An 18,779-nucleotide genomic window follows, 5' to 3' on the forward strand; every position below is an offset into this window, starting at 1 on the left:
GTTTTAAAATTACTTTTAAAAATTTCAAATTTGGGGCACCTGGGTGGCTCAGTTGTTAAGTGTCTGCCTTCGGCTCAGGTCATGATCCCAGTGTCCTGGGATCAAGCCCTGCATCGGGCTCCCTACTCGGCGGGAAGCCTGCTTCTCCTTTTCCCACTCCCCTTATTTGTGTTCTCTCTCTGTCTCTCTCTCTGTCAAATAAATAAAATCTTTAAAAAAATAAAATAAAAATAAAAATTTCAAATTTATATGAAATGATATCATTTTAAAGATTATCAGTACCCGGCTAAATGTTGTAGTTGAATTAGCCTTGAGATCTTAGTTTATGTTTCACTCCAGATATAGTCTGAGCCATCTGTGGTTAATTTCATTTACTTTATCAATGATTGGTTCCAAGGGTGGGCAGAAATAAATCAGTTTGGGTCAGTAACACACTCAAGATGGATTGGCTTGGGGGTCTCTGGGAGAGAGAAGTCATTTGGATGTGAGCCAAGAAAGCATGTTTAAGTTACTGATAGCACCCTTGTGAGGTAATAAAAAGACTAATGTTAGGATGACTCTAAAGCTGAGGACAGAAGGACAAAGAAATGGAAAAAACCTGGCTCCTTGATAACATCTGGAGCCATGGCATCTATCAACCCTGATAAATGCTGCCTGATTTCTGAATTTCTTGTTATAAGAAGTCAACTTATTTTTAAGCCAAATTGAGCAAGTTTTTATACTTGAAGTCAACCATATTCCAGCTGATGGTGAATTTCGTACTGCAAAGGGGTACTGGCAAATAAGAGATTCTACACTATGGATTTAACTTGGAGATTGGGCAGTAAGGGTGCCAACTTGAGAAGTTGGTGATAATCCTTTATACCTTGGACACAACCATTTGTTTCATGAGGTTTTGGTTTTGGGGGAAATTATACAGAATATTCAGGATGTTAAAGTGCCTTGGCCATGTCTTAGACGCAAAAGGCCTTTAAAATTCAGACTTTGTAAGAAAGATTCTTTATTCTTATGATCTGGTATCACAGATCAGCTTCAGAAGATTAGCTTGAGGTAAAGAATTCATCTTTTCAAAAGTTAGTTTGAATTTGGATTTAAGAAGATTTAACAGGAAATAAGTATGCTGCAAAGCACAAGTCTGTTGCCTTTAACTTTCCCAATACCTCCTTTTAAGTATTTTCTACCAGGTAAATGGAAAGTACTCAGGTTTATACAATAAAGATATATTTTAAATGCAATTTGGGGGAAGAAATGGATAGTTTCGAATTGGAATGCAGTAGCTAAAGGCCATTTCAGATTCAGAGCCTTGGAGGATGCGAAGGTTTCAGAGGTTTGTTGCCAGGAGACTGAAAGTCCTAATTGCAACCATTGTCTAAACATGATCTTGCTATGGTTACTAGCCTTTGGAATTTTGAGGATAGAGAACCCTAGCTTCTTCTTTTCAAAAGGATGTACTGTTGCTCAGGGCCAGCTAACACCATTATTGTGTCATTCTTTACTTTTCTGAATTTAATTGTAGTTATCCTATTTTTTTCCCTTTACCAGTGTATTTTTGGGTGTAGATAACTTAATCTTGTAGCTATATATTGCCTAAATGGATGTTAACTATACAGATCTATATCCAGACCTGTTAGAAATGAAGGCATATTACTCCCAACATGGATCTGAAGTTAGATGCAGTAACTGGATGACACTTTGGGTGGTTCCCTTTCTGCAAGGTGGATCGAAAGTGTTTTGTGTGAGCATGAGTGCTTTTTATTTTATTTTTTTTCTTTTTAAAGAGTTTATTTATTTATTTGACAGAGAGAGACACAGCGAGAGAGGGAACACAAGCAGGGGGAGGGGGAGAGGGAGAAGCAGGCTTCCCGCCGAGCAGGGAGCCTGATGCGAGGCTCGATCGCAGGACCCTGGGATCATGACCTGAGCCAAAGGCAGACGCTTAACGACTGAGCCACCCAGGCGCCCCACATGAGTGCTTTTTAAAGTATATATGTTGGAAGAAGGATGTATAGGGTAATCAAGTTAGTAGACTATAGTCTAACAATTCTAAATCATCTTACATAATTTAAACTATTCTTTGTCCTTTGTTTCACAAAAAGCTCTCCCTTTTTTTTTTTTTTTAAAGATTTTATTTATTTATCAGAGAGAGAGAGACAGAGGCAGGCAGAGGGAGAAGCAGGCCCCTTGCTGAGCAAGGAGCCCGATGTGGGACTCGATTCCAGGACCCTGGGATCTTGACCTGAGCTGAAGGCAGAGGCTTAACCGACTGAGCCACCCAGGCGTCCCAAGTTCTGTTCTCTTTTACTGGTTTACTGATGTACGAGCCTAGTCTGTATGGCTCATTAGAACACAGCATGAGATTTTCCTGGAAATCCTGAGATGAAGTCAAGTGTCTCTATTAAGGACTGCAAGCAAGGAAGCTTACAGATCTAGCTGCTGCTTGGCAGCCTTCTTTAAGTCTTAGAGGAGCCAAAGATAAAAGCTGTGGAAAGCAGTGTGGAGAATCAAGGCAAAGAAACTTAAATTCTTAATACTGTTGGGGAACTGAATAAATTCCGAATCTGCCTGCAGTAGGCAGCATAGTGCACCCCCATAAGATGCCCACATCGTGATTCTTAGAATCTGTGAATATGTTACTTTACATAACAAAAAGGACTCTTCAGATCTGGTTGACATCACAAACCTACAGATGGTGATTATCTTGGGTTACCCAAGTGGACCCAGTATGAGTGAGTGGACTCACGATATGAGCTCTTAGAAATGTAAGAGGGTCAGAGAGGAGACAGAAGAAAAATTTCAGAGGGATTCAGCCTGCTTTTCCTGGCTTTATTTTTTATTTATTTTTTAAAGATTTTATTTATTTATTTGACAGACAGTGAGAGAGGGAACACAAGCAGGGGGAGTGGGAGAGGGAGACGCAGGCTTCCCGCGGAGCAGGGAGCCCAAGGTAGGGCTCAATCCCAGGATGCTGGGATCGTGACCTGAGCCGAAGGCAGACGCTTAATGACTGAGCCACCCAGGTGCCCCTGTTTTTCCTGGCTTTAAAGATGGAGGAAAGGTGTTATGACTCAAGGAATTCGGGTAACTTCTAGGACCTGGGAGCAGCCTACAGCTAACAGCTAGAAAGGAAATGGTATGTTAGTCCTCCCTCTGCAAGTAATTAAATTTTGCTAACAAGTGAGGAGATCTTCCCAGACCCTGACACAGGAACACAATCAAAATGACATCTTTATTTTAACCCGATGAGACCTATATTGGACTTATGTCCTACTGAACTGTAAAATAATAAACTTGATTTGTTGGGGCACCTGGGTAGCTCAGTTGGTTAAGCGGCTGAGTTCTTAGTTTCAGCTCAGGTCATGATCTCGGAGTCCTGGGATGGAGCCCCTTGTCAGGCTCCCCTAAGCCACAAGTGTGCTCAGGGATTCTCCCTCTCCCTCTCTCTCCGCCCCTCCCCTAGCTCGCACTCTCTAAAATAAATAAATGGATCTTTGGAAAAAAAAAAACCAAACTTGATTTGTTTCAATCCACTAAGTCTGTGGGAATTTGTTACAGCAGCAATAGAAAACTAATATTATACCGCCTTATCTCCAGAATTTTTGTGTGAGAAAATTTTTTTCCCTCCAGCTTTATTGAAATATGATTAACATATAACACTGTGTAAGTTTAAGGTGTATAATGTGATGATCCACATGTATATTATGAAATGTTTACTATGATAACATTAGTTAACTCATCTTTTACTTCACATAATTAACAATTTTGTTGTTATGGTGAGAACATTAAAGCTCTATTCTATTTTTTTTAAGCTAACTTTTTTTTAAAGATTTTGAGAGCACAAGCAGGGGGAGCAGCAGGCAGAGGAGAAGCAGGCTCCCCACCGAGCAAGGAGCCTGATGCGGGACTTGACCATGGGATCATGACCTGAGCCGAAGGCAGACACTTAACCGAATGAGCCACCCAGGCGTCCCAAAGCTCTATTCTTATAGTAACTTCCAAGTATATGATAACGGTATTATTAACTGCAGTTACCATGCTGTCCCATAGATCCTCTGAACTTACTCATCTTATAACTGAAAGTTTGTACCCTTGACCAGCATCTCCCCATTTCACCCACTCTCTAGGCCTGGCAACCACCATTCTACTCTGTTTCTATGAATTTGATGTTTTTAGATTCCACGTGTAAGTGAGATTATATGGTATTTGTCTCTCTCTGAGTTTGTACCGTAATACCCTCAAGGTTCATTCATTTTGTTGCAGACTGAAGGATTTCCTTCATTTATTGCTGAATAATATTCCATTGTATGTGTGTACCACATTTTCTTTAGTCAGTTCATGTGTTGATGGATACTTAAGTTGTTTCCATGTCTTAGCTATTGCAAGTAATGCTGCAGTGAACATTGTTGGTGCAGATATTTCTCTGAGATAGTAGTTTCATCTACTTCAGATACATACCCAGAAGCGGGATTACTTGATCATATAGTAGTTCTATTTTTAATGTTTTCAGGAATCTCCATACTATTTTCCATAGTGGTGCACCAATTTATATTCCAGTTAACAATGCATCAGGGTTCCCTTTTCCCTATATCCTCACCAGCACTCTTTACCTTGTCTTTTTGAGAATAGCCGTTCTGACAGGTATGAGATGATCTCTCATTATGGTTTTGATATGCATTTCCCTGATGACTAGTGATGTAGAGCACCTTGTCATATACTTGTTGGCCATTTGTGCATTTTCTTTGGAAAAATGTCCATTAAAGTTCTCTGCCATTTTTAAATCAGATTGTGTTTTCGCTTTTGAATTGTTTGCTCCTTATGTATTTTGGATATTAACCCCTTATCAGACATATGGTTTGTAAATATTTTCTCCCACTCCATAGGTTGACTTTTCCTTTTGTTGATTCTTTTTGCTGTGCAGAAGTATTTTAGTTTGATATAGTCCCACTTGCTATTTTTGCTTTTGTTGCCTTTGCTTTTAGAGTCAGATCCAAAAAAATCATTGCCAAGACCAATGTACAGGAGCCTATTGCCTATGTTTCCTTCTAGGAGATCATTGTTTCAGGTCTTACATTCAAGTCTTTTATCCATTTTGAGTTAATTTTTATGTATGGTGTAAAAAGTGATCTAGTTTCACTCTTTTGCATGTGACTGTCCAGTTTCCCAACCCCATTTATTGAAGAGACTGTCCTTTCCCATTGTATATTCTTGGCTTCTTTGTCATAAATTAACTGACTGCATATGCCTGGGTTTATTTCTGGGCTCTTTATTCTGTTCCATTGCTCTGTGTGTCTATTTTTATGCTAGTGCCATGCTGTTTTGATTTTTATACCTTTAAACTGTAATTTGAAATCAGAGAGCATTGTGCTTCCAACTTTGTTCTTCTCTCTCAAGATTGCTTTGGCTATTCATGGTCTTTGTGGTTCCATACAAATTTAGGATTATTTATTCCCTTTCTATGAAAAATGCCATTGGAATTTCAGTAGGGATTGCATTGAATTATAGATTGCCTTGGGTTTTATGGACATTTAAAAACCGTTAATTTTTCCAATTCATGAACACAATATCTTTATATCTGTGTCTTCTTCAGTTTCACTCATCAGTGTCAGTTTTCAGTGTACAGGTCTTTCCCCTTCTTGGTTAAATTTATTTCTAGGTATTTTATTCTTTTCAATTTGTTGTAAATGGGATTGTTTTCTGAATTTCTCTTTCTGATCTTTTCAGTATATAGAAATGTAACAATTTTCTGTATATTGATTTTGTATGCTGAAACTTTACTAAATTCATTTACTCTAGGAGTTTTTTGGTGGAGTCTTTAGATTTTGTGTGTGTAATATCAGAGTCATCTGCAAATAGGGATTGCATTTGCTTCTTCGTTTCCAATTTGGTTGCCTTTTATCTCTTTTTCTTGCCTAATTCTAAATAGGACTTCAATGTTATGTCGAATGTTTAGAGCAAGTTTGAATTCTTAGGAAAAATCCTGTATCTCCATTTCTTTGTGTACATTACTGGAGCTTTATTGTATGCCTTTGGTAGAGTCATATTTCCCTGATTCTTCATAATCTTCATAGCTTTGCATAGGTGTCTATAAATTTGAAGAAGTGGTTTTCTTTTCCAGACTTTATGCATTGAACTTTGATAAGTATAGACCTTCACCTGCAGATAGGGGCATGTTAGAGTGTGCTATGATACAGGGTGCCAAGTGCAGGGCATGTAGTTGCTTCAGGTCTAGGGGGTGGATGACAACTCACTGGATTAGGCCTTGGCCTGTACATTATTGACAGTTGTGTGGTCTTTGGTGAGTGCTGCCAGGCATTCACATAAGCTGCAAGGGCTGTTGGGGTTCTCAGCATCTCCTCCTGGTCCATCAGCTAGAGACCAGAGTAAGCAGTGGTAGAGGCCTGAGTCTGTCATATGCACACACTCAGTTACAGGTGCCTGTGTTGTGGCAGGGTCCAGTGGCTAACACACATGTAGTGGTGGGTGCCAGGGCAGGCAACGGGTTCCTGACTGTTGTTCATTACTGTGTTAGCTATATCTTGCCCTGGACACATAGCAGTGTGGGGGTTAATGATGGGGATTGGGCCAGAGGGTATTCAGGTGTATAGCTGGAGTAGCTAGCTGCAGGTGACCCTAGTGATACAGGCCAGTGACATAAGATAGGGCTTGATCTGGGCCCACATGCAGCTATAGGGGCCTTCGCTATGGATGTGGCCTAATGTGGCTGCAGGATCTTGCCATGGTGTGCCCACAGCAGTTTAGGCTGGTGACAGGTGTTTAGCCAACAGCATATAAGTACACAGCTGGAGGAGCTAGCCCTGAGCACCTGCATATTGGTGGGTGTCAGCTGCAGGAATCTGAGTTGGTTGTTGCACTCTTGAAGCCAGAGAGTCTTTGGCTGGCTTCTGGTGGAAGGCGGGTGGGGAGACTCAGGTGGCTGGTGTCAACAAATATAAATACCTGTGGGTCTGAAACTAGTGAAATTTGTAGGGGTATGCTGCAGCCACACTGGCTGTTTCTTCAGTAGTGAAAGCTACTGATATTTGCTGAGCAGTCGGTGGGATGGTAGTTGCTCCTGCTGTATAGCTCCTGTTGGTAGCCTCTGCTTTTCTTCCTTGTTCCTGCCAGTCTCTTTGTGTCTCAGCTTTCCCATTCTCTGTTTGGGGTAAAACCAAAGCAGATCCTTGATCCTTCATGTTAGTGCCCCAGAGGGCTGGGGAAACTGGTTACCTCACTCTCACTTTCCTGGTGAGGGGATCTCTTTCTATCTAGAGAGTTCCCTCTTGGCACTGAGCAATGCCAGCTCAATGTGTGGGATGGTACAGGAAAATTGAAACTGTTCATCCGTCCCTTTCTGTGCAGTTACTCTCTAACTTTTTATGCCACCATGTTGCTGAAGTTTCTTAAGTGTACTCCAAAGCTCTCTCAGAGCTGTTTTTGTTTATAGGTAGCTATCTAATGGTTGATCTTTGCTAGGGGCCAGAGGGTGAGGTCTGCTCTATCTTGTGACATCACTACACTTGAATCAAAAATGTACCTATTTTAGGGTGCCTGGGTGCCTCAGTCAGTTAAGCATCTGTCTCTTGATTTCAACTTGGGTCATGATCTTGGGGTTGTGGGGTCAAGCCCCATGTTGGCCTCCGTACTGGGCTTGAGATTCTCTCTCTCCCTCACCCTCTGCCCCCTCCTTATCCCCACTTTCTCTCTCTCCCGCTCTCTCTAAAAAAAAAAAAAAGAAATTTACAGGGTGCCTGTGGCTCAGTCAGTTAAGCCTCTGCCTTCAGCTCAGGTCATGATCCCAGGGTCCAGGGATCAAGCCCAACGTCCAGCTCTCTACTCAGCGGAGAGTCTGCTTCTCCCTCTCCCTCTGTCTGCCACTCCACCTGCTTGTGCTCTGTCTCTCTGTCAAATAAATAAAACCTTTTTTTTTTAAGCAATTTACTTGTTCTGTAAACTTAGTTAAATCCCAATTTGTCTTACCTTATTTATGCTTTTCATATATTGTACTTCCTGCCAGCTAGAGATTGATCACTTATCAGCAGTCTGATGGATTTGAAAACAATTAAATTCTTTTTCCAGCTCTCCAAAGCCAATTACTTCATTTTCTTTAATTATTTTACAAAAAACATACTTGACTGAATACTTGTATTCTCTCCTCCACACACCCCAGTAGCTAAATAGAGTTCTTTTTTTTTCCAGTTAAACTTTGAGATATGATACTGAAAGTGTTTCATTACTCAAAAAATTATTCACTACCTATTATATATAAGGTATCTTGGAAATCTATCCTGTATAATGTAATTAACTATGATATGGGCATTCCATCTGAGGCACTTACACTTTGTTATAGTTGGTTTCAGTAGATAAGCATCATAGTAGCACACAGTCAATTCTAAGTTCATGGTCTTCCAAAAGATATCCAGGATTTTAATCTTGTTTCTACCACTCATTTGTTGTGCTGTGTTAACTTATACATAACTTTTCTGTCCATATGAATTTTCTTATCTAAAATTTTTACATTTATTTACTTAATGTTTAATAAAATAGTGGTTAAAAAAAATAATGACTAACCCACCACCAAGAGTATATCTACAGGTTTAACACTTGCATGCTCGGTTGATTTCGAACTTTCCACTCCAGAGCTTAAAGTATGTTTAAGGTACAGGGGCTGACAGATTGTGATACTTATTCTTTATTAGTATTATTGCATAAAGACATGAGTAAATATTTCTGGAAAGTTATTCTTAGCTATTATTTGTTTTTTTATATTTAAGATAATATAAATATTCTGTTAGCATAGAATCTGATTGGCATTAATGTTTCTTGGTAATAATGCAGGTAGGCTGGGTTCTTGGACCCAGAGAGGAGTCCCACAGGACCATCCAGGAGGGTCCTTGACTTCGCACCTGGTAGAAATCAAATGCAAGCCAGGAAGTGAAAACAGAGTTTGTTGAATAGCATAAGTGACAGGCAGAGTAGCAGACAGAATATCTGGGAGATTCAGAAAGGAAAGGAGAATGAGTCTCATCACTTGGAGTTAGGCAATTATATTGGAAAGGGGTTGAGGAATACTGGGTAGAGTCCAGTCAAAGGCAAGTAAGAGATGAATAATAGGTGTATTTTATAAATCATTGAAGGTAGGGGTTATTTATGCCAGCACTGACTGAGGTTTGTTTGAAGCTAAATAGCCTGGAACGTGTTTGGGATCCAGCTCTTAGATGTTATCTGATGTTTGGGGGCCTAGGACAAAACTCTTAAGAATGATTAACTTTCTTGTTTCCCACTTAGGGTGGGAACATAGCTTCTTTGTTTTATTCAGATGCAAAATACAGAACATGAGTAAGTGGGGCCTAGCAGAAAAGCAGCAGAGAAGGAGCCTTTCTAAAAATGGAGTCTCTTCAGCTTTCCTCTCTCAGTAATTGGTCACTTTGTATGTACTAGGTCTTTATATTCTTATTTGATTACATGTCCCTACAAACACAAAAGACTATTCAAATTCATTTTACCTGTGATATCTGAAATGGAAGTCTTGAGACTCAGAGCTTCATCATTTTAATAAGTTAACATAGATCCTAGTGTCTGATAATTCTGAAGAGCCAACCTTTTAAAAAAACTTCTAAAGACACCGAAAAACAAATAATCCAATTTAAAAATGGGCAGAAGACATAAACAGACATTTCTCCAAAGAGGACAGATGGCCAACAGACAGATGAAAAAATGTTCAACATCACTCATCATCAGGGAAATGCAAATCAAAACTACAGTGAGATCTCACCTCACACCTGTCAAAATGGTTAACATCAACAACACAAGAAACAACAGGTATTGGTTGAGGATGTGGAGAGAGGGGAACCCTCTTGCACTGTCGGTGGGAATGCAAACTAATGTAGGCCCTCTGGAAAACAGTATGGAGGTTCCTCAGAAAATTAAAAATAGAACTACCCTATGATCCAGCCATTGCACTACTAGGTATTTACCCAAAGAATACAAAAACACTAATTCAAAGGGATATATGCACCCCTGTTTATTGCAGCATTATTTACAACAACCAAATGATGGAAGCAGCCCAGGTGTCTGTCAGCAGATTAAATGGATAAAGAAGATGTGGTGTGTACACACACACACGCATGCACACACATACAATGGAATATTAATTCAGCCATAAAAAAGAAGGAAATCTTATCATTTGCAACAACATGAATCTAGAGAGTAATGCTAAGTGAAATAAGCCAGTCAGAGAAAGACAAATACCATAGAATTTCACTCATATGTACAATTTAAGAAACAAAAGAACAAGGGGGAGGGGAGACAAAAAACAGACTCAGAACTATAGAGAACAAAGAGATGGTTACCAAAGGGGAAGTGGGGGGGATGGGTGAAATAAAGAGGATTAAGAGTACACTTACTTGACAAGCACTGAGTAATACATGGAATTGTTGAATCACTATCTTATACAACAGAAACTAATATAACACTATATGTTAATTACACTGGAATGAAAAAATTTTTTAAACTTCTAAAGAGTAATTTTTTATTGCTCACTTTTGTCTAAATCATATTTAGTCCTAAATGTTTTTCAAATGTTATTCTGAAAACATACATTGAAAACAAAGTATTCAGTATTATTACTAATATGAAACTCAAGGAATATTTTCTACTTTAATTTGTAAAAGTTTTTGGAGCTCTGGGTCAAATCTTTATTAAGTTATATTTTTACATTTTAGTCAGTCCTTTAAGAGAATATAATGTTAAGCCAGTAAGATGACTAGGTAACACAAAGAGTTATTTGGCCCACAATGTCAATGGTGTGTGCCAGTGTTGAGAAACACTGCTCTAGGGTTTACACAGTGTACCTTCACATAATGTTATATTCATATGTAGTGTAAGAACCTTACAACAGTGAACATCTCCTTCCTTCCTCCCACGCTTTGTGCTATTGTTGTTAGTACTCCCATGTGGGAACTCCTTCTAGGCATGCTCAGAAAATTAATGCTTTTCCAGATTCTAGGAAGAATGAGTTGAGAAATTGGGAAAACAGAAAAAAGTACTCTAATTCTGTGAATTTTAAATCTTATCTACATGGAGATCTTAGTGGGTCATAGAATCTACTGATTCAAGTTGCAAGCAAGAGCAGGAGATGATATGTGGAGTTGACATTTCCAGGAACTGGGACACAGTGGTCACAATCTAATCAGTTAGTCTTGCTTGTAACTGTTGCCATGTGTTTTGTGCCCCTTTGTACTGTAAACAGTAAGTTATTCATGCCAATAAGTACTAATATGCTAATGTGCTTAGTATACTTTATACAAACTCTGTGAGTGGTGTTCCAGGAAATAACAAATATTGGTAGCATGTGGTATTCAAGAACAATTTTCCTTTTGTAGTATACACATTACTTTCTAAGTTCTGAGGTTCTCCACTGCTGATGATGATTTGGAATCACACCTCTGTCCTATTCTAGCAATCGGACCTCTCTACTGTATCACCTAGTGTGGCATTTGTTGCAGCTACTACACCTGAGCAAGCCAAATAGATTGCCTGTCTATATGATTAAGTGGTTCTTTACAAAAAAAAAAAAAAGATTAATTTATTTGAGAGTGAAAGAGAGCATGAGCTGGGGGAGCTGCAGATGGAGAGGGAAATGCATACTCCCCACTGAGCAAGGAGCCTAATGCAGGGCTTGATCCCGGGACCCTGGGATCATGACCTGAGCCAAAGGCAGACACTTAACCAACTGAGCCATTCTGGTACCCCCAGTTAAATGGTTCTTGTTGTGGAGTATAGTCAAAATTTTAAGTGTGTGTACTTCAGATTATAATCTTTTCTGAGGATGATTCATAATTTTACTTTTGTGATAGGAGTACTCTAATCAAATCCTAGCTTGTTTCTTCCAGCTGCTGTCTGGATCCCTGAAAAATGGAGAATTTCCCTAATAGTTTACCATATGTATCTTTTTATATATTTATTTACGAAATGCCTGTTCTTTCATCCATAGAAAAGTGAGAACTTGAGCTCTGGAACTTAGCAGACAAGAGTTCACATAAATAATTCCAACTCTTGTCATCTTGCTATTTTGGCGAGTTTAACTCTCTGAACTTCATATTCCTCATTTTAAAAATGAGTGTAACAGAGGCAAGGGGGATGAGGAAAAAATGGTTATAAAAACAACAATAAAATAATAGCAATCAGTTCTTGGAAAATTCGGAAAAAATTTACAAAAATGCTTATAAAGGGTAAGTCTTAGCGCACTGGGTATATTAGTAGCATTCGAGAAATGTTAGCCCTTATTATCACTGGCCTATACAGAATGTAGTCCATAATTCTGGATGAGTAGTTTCCTACTTCAGTTCTTTCCTTAGATGATTTTCAGCCTAACTTGTTATCATAGGATAGTGATGTTTCTGAATGTTATCAGTAATTGTCTTGCTTTCTAACTGTAGTAAGCTGAAATAATTATCTTCTCCTTGAAAATTCAGTCAATATTCTCATTTAACTACACACTGTTTTGCTTTAGGTCAGAGATGCGTGAGAGTGGAAGACATGGCAGAGAACTTGAAGAACATTTTTGCTTTTTAGCACTTCCTCAGAATGATGTGGCTGAAATATATCAAAATGGGATAAGTACCAGAACATCTACATTGAAGATATTAGGAAATCCTCTTCTTGGAATTTATGTATTTAGACATGTTGATGTTGCTTTGAATTATGCTCATAGTAGAAGCATTACTGTAGAAAGTATTATAATTTTTAAGGTAGGTAGCATAAAACAATTACTAAATAATTATATTCAGTTGCTTTAAATTGACCTGAGCATATTCTCCTTTCAGTATGAATTACTAGTGTTTTTAAGTTGCATTATATGAAATAAATAATATATATATTACTTTCATCATCGTCATTTGAAATTTTCCCCTATTTCTGACTTTAGTTGGGTATGTAGCATAAAACAAAACTCCAAGTAAGCAAATGCAGGTTGTATCATCTTTGTCTTTCCAATTTATATTTTTTTCTGTCTTAAATGACCCTTCTCTCTTTTTTGTTCAGACCATAATTAATACCAGAGTGCTTTAAGTGTTTTTCTCCAAAACATTGATTATAGTAATTCTAGCTTAAGCTAAAGGTACTAAACTCTTAATCTTTATTTTAGTTAATAGTATTATACAATGTTAATTTTTTTGTTTTAATTTTTTATTGAAGTCTAGTTGACATACATTATATGTCACATTAGTTTCAGATTACAATGTAACAGTGTTTCTTAGTTTTCATAATTTTGCCATGGTTATATAAGATGTTAACTTTAGGAAAAACTGGATACAAGTATATAGGACCTCTGAACTAGTTTCCCAACTTTTCTGAAAGTCTGAAATTACTCAAAATTGAAAAGAAGTAAGTCTTACCAAATCTTAAGCATCAACAAACTGGCTAAGATACACTTTTATCGTTAACTGTAGCTTTGCCAGGACTATTAAAATCACACTAGGTAGGCAGGATCCTCAGGTTTGTAACATAGGATGGGTACACATAAAACCAGTGCTTCCTTCGGAATAATTCCTTATGTGTTTAGGCCTCAAATATTACCAAATTCATAAAGCACAATTTTTATATTAAAAAGTAATCAATACTGATTTTAGGAAATTTGGTGCATACTAAGAAGTTCCAAAAGCCCATTAATAACCACAGTTCATTTTTTTATATATCTATAGTTTTGCTTATTTATGCAGATATGCATGTATAATGGTAATTAAAATATATTCCTTATATACATAACTTTTTTCATTGATTATAAGACAGATTTTTCATTGCATTAAAGTGTTCTTCTCTAATAGCTTTTTTTTAAGTAAAATTTTTACACCCAACATGGGGCTTGAACACAACACCAAGATCAAGAGTCGCATACTCTACCAGCTGAGCCAGCCGGGCACCCTTCTAATAGCCTTTTGAATAACTAACTACATAGTATTCGACTATATAGCTCTATCATAAATTTGCATGACACATTTTTTAATTTAGGGATATAAATTATTTGGTTTTTTGTTTTGTACTTTTAATTATTATTTTGATCTTCCTTATAGGTGTATTTTTACACATACCTGTGATTATTTGCTAAGAATTAATTGGCTAATTCCTCCCGAGAAATCAGATTAGGAGCCAAAGCTATGTATACTTTCACAGCTTTGGATATGTATTGCCCAGTTGTCCTAAGAAGGGTTATGTTAATTGACATTTCTTTTTTTTTTTAAGATTCTATTTATTTATTTGAGAGAAAGAGACGGGAGATAGGGACAGAGATAGCGAGAGAGCATGAGCAGGGAGGAGATGAAGAAGAAGGCTCCCTACAAGCAGGGAGCCCAATGTGGGACTCCATCCAGGACCCTGGGTTCATGACCTGAGCCAAAGGCAGACGCTTAACTGACTGAGACACCCAGGTGCCCCTTAATTGACATTTCTATCCACAGTGTGTAAGAATGTGTGTTATCTCATGCCCTCACTTTATGTGTTATACTTTTTTTTAAATTTTTGCCAGTCTTACATGCAACAGTTTCTCATTGTTGGTTCAATATTTTTACATAGTTACTACTGAGTTTAAACATTCTGCATATATTTATTAACAATATTTAGTGAGGGGTACTTGGCTGGCTCAGCAGGTGGAGCATGTGACTCTTGATCTTAGGGTTTTGAGTTCAAAGCCTACATTGGGTATGGAGCCTACTTAAACATAAAAAAAATTTAAAAATAAAAAAACAATAGTTACTGATTTATATCCTTTGCCAATTTGGTTTTTTTTTTTTTAGTTGATTTGTAAGCATTACAGTTCATTAAAGTATATTTTGAATATACTTTCAATTATATTTTATCACTTAATGTTTTCCTTTTTAAAAAATAAACTTTTCATTTTGAAATAAATTTAAATTTACAGAAAAATTACAAAGATAGTACAGAAAGTTCCTGTATACATTTCACTCACTGTCCCCCTAATGTTAGCATTTCACATCACTGTGGCACTTTTGTCAAAACTAAGAAACTAGCATTGTATATGTCAGTTATATTTCAGGAAGAAAATAAAAATAATAAAATGAAGAGACTAACATTGGTACCATACCATTAACTAAATTATATTTGGATTTTGCCTGTTTTTCTACTATTTTTTCTCTTCCAGTACCCAAATGCAGGATACCACATTACATTTAGTATTGTTTTTAATTTTGAATGAATGTATTATTATATTGAAAAATAACAGTAATAGAATTGCTGACTCAAAATGTGTACTTGTCCTTTCAATTGTACTTTCTTCCACCTTACTTTTATCAGTTAATTATGTTCCTGGTATTTTTTAAAGATTTTATTTATTTGAGAGAGAGTGCACAAATGGGGGGTGGGAGGGGCAAAAGGAGAGGGATTAGCAGACTCTGTGCTGAGCACAGAGCCAATGTGGGGCTGGACCCCAGGACCCCAGGATCATGCCTGAGCCAAAGGCAGACGCTTAACTGACTGAGTCACGCAAGCTCCCCTTGTTTTGTTTTCCATACACAGCCACATAAGTGTTCCTTGGTATATCCTACTCAATGCCAGTATCTTCACCCTGATCCAAATTAATATATTAATATATATGATACATATTATTTTATTTCATTTTTTAAATTTTTTTTAATTCCAGTGTAGTTAACACACACACAGTGTTATTTTAGTTTCAGGTGTACAATGTAGTGATTCATAAGTTCCATATATTACTCAGTGCTCATCAAGATAAATGTACTCACGGGGCACCTGGGTGGCTCAGTTGGTCAAGCATCTGATTCTTAATTTCAGCTCAGGTCTTGATCTGAGGGTGATGAGTTCCAGTCCTGCATTTGGGCACCACACCTCTCCCACCCGAAAAGAAGATGGCTACTCTTAATCCCCTTTATCTATTTCACCCACTCCCCCTCACCAATAACTATGTTTGTTCTCTATAGTTCAGAGTCTGTCTTTTGGTTTGTCTCACTCTCTCTCTCTCTCTTTTTTTCTTAAGTAGACTCTACACCCATTATGGGGCTTGAACTCACAATCCTGAGATCAAGAGCCACAAGTTGTACCAACTGAGCCAGCCAAGCATTCCTGTCTCTATTTCATTTTCCTTTGTTCGTTTCTTAAATTGCACATATGGGTGAAATTCTGTGGTATTTGTCTTTCTTTGACTGGCTTATTTCACTTAGCATTATACACTCTAGATCCATCCATGTTGTTGTAAATGGCAAGATTTCATTCTATTTTATGGCTGAATAATATTCAATTGTATATATACACCAAATCTTTATTCATCTGTCATTGGACACTTGGGCTGCTTCCATAGTTTTGCTGTTGTAAATAGTGTTGCAATAAACAGGGGTGCATATATCCCTTTGAATGAGTGTTTTTGTATTCTTTGGGTAAATACCCAGTAGTGCAATGGTTGGGTTATAGAGTAGTTCTCTTTTTAATTTTTTTGAGGAACCTTCATACTGTCTCCCACAGTGGCTGCATCAGTTTGCTTTAAGTTCTTTATATATTTTGGATACCAACCCTTTGTTGGATATATCATTTGCAAACATTTTCTCCCAATCAGTAGGTTGTCTTTTAGTATACTCATTTGTTTTTGATGTATAAATAAATGTTTTGGAATATTTTATAGCTTTATGGTTTTGATTTATGGGTTCATGGCACATATGCTTAGAAAAGAATTCTCACTTTGAGATTAGATAGTGACTTATTTCTTTATACAGTGTTTGCATTACTTAAATATTTAACTTGTTTGGCATTTATTTTGGTCTATATATTAAGGGAATTTAATTTTTTCAGTTGTCTTACACCATTTATTGAGTGTTTTTGCTTCACTTATCTCAAATGGTACTTTTAACATTATACTATATTTTTATAGATGCTTGGATTTATCCGGGGCTTTTTCTTTTGTTCATTTTCCCCCCTCTGCCTTTTTTTGTGGTAGTACCATCCTTATAAAAAACATTTAGAGGCTCTGGGGTGGCTGAGTCGGCTGAGTGTCCGACTCTTGATTTTGACTCAGGTAATGATCTCAGTATCCTGAGATCGAGCCCTGCATCAAGCTCTGTGCTGGGCGTGGAGCCTGCTTGGGATTCTCTCCCTCTCTCTCTGCCCCTCCCCTGATATCACTTTCTCTCTCTCCCTCTCTCTAAAAATTAAAAAACAAAACAAAACATTTAATACCTTGGATGTTCAAGTCACCTGCCCTGTTCCATCAGTCTCTTATCTCTGACCCAACATTTTTTTCTAAAAAAATTTTTTCAAAATTTTTTGGGCTATTCTTGTTTGTTTAGTCTTCCAGATAAGTTTTTAGACTAAAATTCATTTCCACAAAAGATTTTCTAAAATTTTAATTACAATTACTATAGCCTTAGAGTTTAATTTAGAAAGACAATTGACATGATAATAAGTCACCCTACTCATCTGGGACATGGATTATCTCTCCATTTGTATTTGTTTCTTTAAAAAAGAGTTAGCCTTACTCTATGTTCTAGCATGGGAGTTTAAAATGTTCTGGTGTGTTTTTATGGACCTTCTTTTTGCCTTTTTTTCTTTTTTTTTTTTTTAGGTTCTCTTTGGAAAAGTGAAGAAAATTCAGCCTTCGGTGGATAAAAACAAAGTTTCTTTGGATCCTTCTCCTAATTTTGATTGCCATATGTCAAGAAACGTACCTTCTCTGAAAGATACCATTGAGTTACAAGCCTACAATTCAGCGGTATGTTAACTTTTTGGACCATTTGACTATTTGGAAGTGACATGCTTCACACTGTATGATACATGACTTAAAACAGCTTCTCAAAATATTAAATGAAAATCTCTTAATTCACAGTGCTGTGAATTGTGCAGGACTGTTGAATCACAGACCTGTACCTCTGAAACAAATAATACATTATATGTTAAAAAAAAAAAGAAGATAGTAGGAAGGGGGAGATGAAGAGGGGGAATTGGAGGGGGAGACGAACCATGAGAGACTATGGACTCTGAGAAACAAACTGAGGGTTCTAGAGGGGAGGGGTTGGGGGGATGGGTTAACCTGGTGATGGGTATTAAAGAGGGCACGTATTGAATGGAGCACTGGGTGTTATATGCAAACAATGAATCACGGAACACTACATGATGTAGTAATGATGTAATGTATGGTGATTAACATAACATAATTAATAAAAAATAAATGAAATACATAAAACTAATGATGTGATGTATGGTGACTAACATAATAAAATTTAAAAAAGAAAAATCTCTTAATTCAATATAATAAGACCTTTTAAATAAATAATGAAAGCTCCTTTAATATTTGTGATCTAGGAATGTTAGTAAAGAAGTTTCCAAATTTGCATTTAACTGTGTTCAGGATACAATGGATGCTTTCTTTTATTTAGTTGTTGCGTAGATTAGTTCCTAACTTGCAAAACATGCCAACTTTTTTTAATAAGCTATTTTGAAATAATGTTATTGATCTTCTCTACTTTGCAACAGGAGAAAGGCTTATGTGTTCATTACATGTGAAGCATTAATTTTCTATCATAAATTGCTAAGACAGTAGACTTTAAATTATATGTAATAAACATTGAATATCATCATATATATGTTTAAATGAAGATAAATTTTCTAGAATTATATGTTCCCACCTGTAAATGTATTGAGCTATTATTATTTTCATAATTAACTTTTTCTTCCAACTGAAACAGTACAGGTGTTCATAGCATATGCAAAACATTGAACTTTTAATGGAAAAATACTTGTTTATTTCAAAACAGATTGTTTCTGCT

At 37.1% G+C, this 18,779-nt stretch overlaps 1 protein-coding gene across 1 annotated transcript in view; it reads left to right on the top strand.

Annotated features, from left to right (window-relative positions):
* The window catches only part of TEX15 (testis expressed 15, meiosis and synapsis associated), a 56,837-nt gene that overhangs the window by 15,148 nt on the left and 22,910 nt on the right, over window positions 1-18,779 (top strand). The window contains exons 3-4 of the mRNA XM_035004079.1: window positions 12,509-12,746; window positions 17,579-17,725. Of these exons, the coding sequence (XP_034859970.1) occupies window positions 12,509-12,746; window positions 17,579-17,725 (385 nt within the window). The remainder of the gene's footprint in view (window positions 1-12,508; window positions 12,747-17,578; window positions 17,726-18,779) is intronic.

The sequence above is a fragment of the Mirounga leonina genome, unplaced genomic scaffold (assembly GCF_011800145.1).
Source record: "Mirounga leonina isolate KUSES-001 unplaced genomic scaffold, KU_Mleo_1.0 Mir_128, whole genome shotgun sequence".
Lineage (NCBI taxonomy): Eukaryota > Metazoa > Chordata > Mammalia > Carnivora > Phocidae > Mirounga > Mirounga leonina.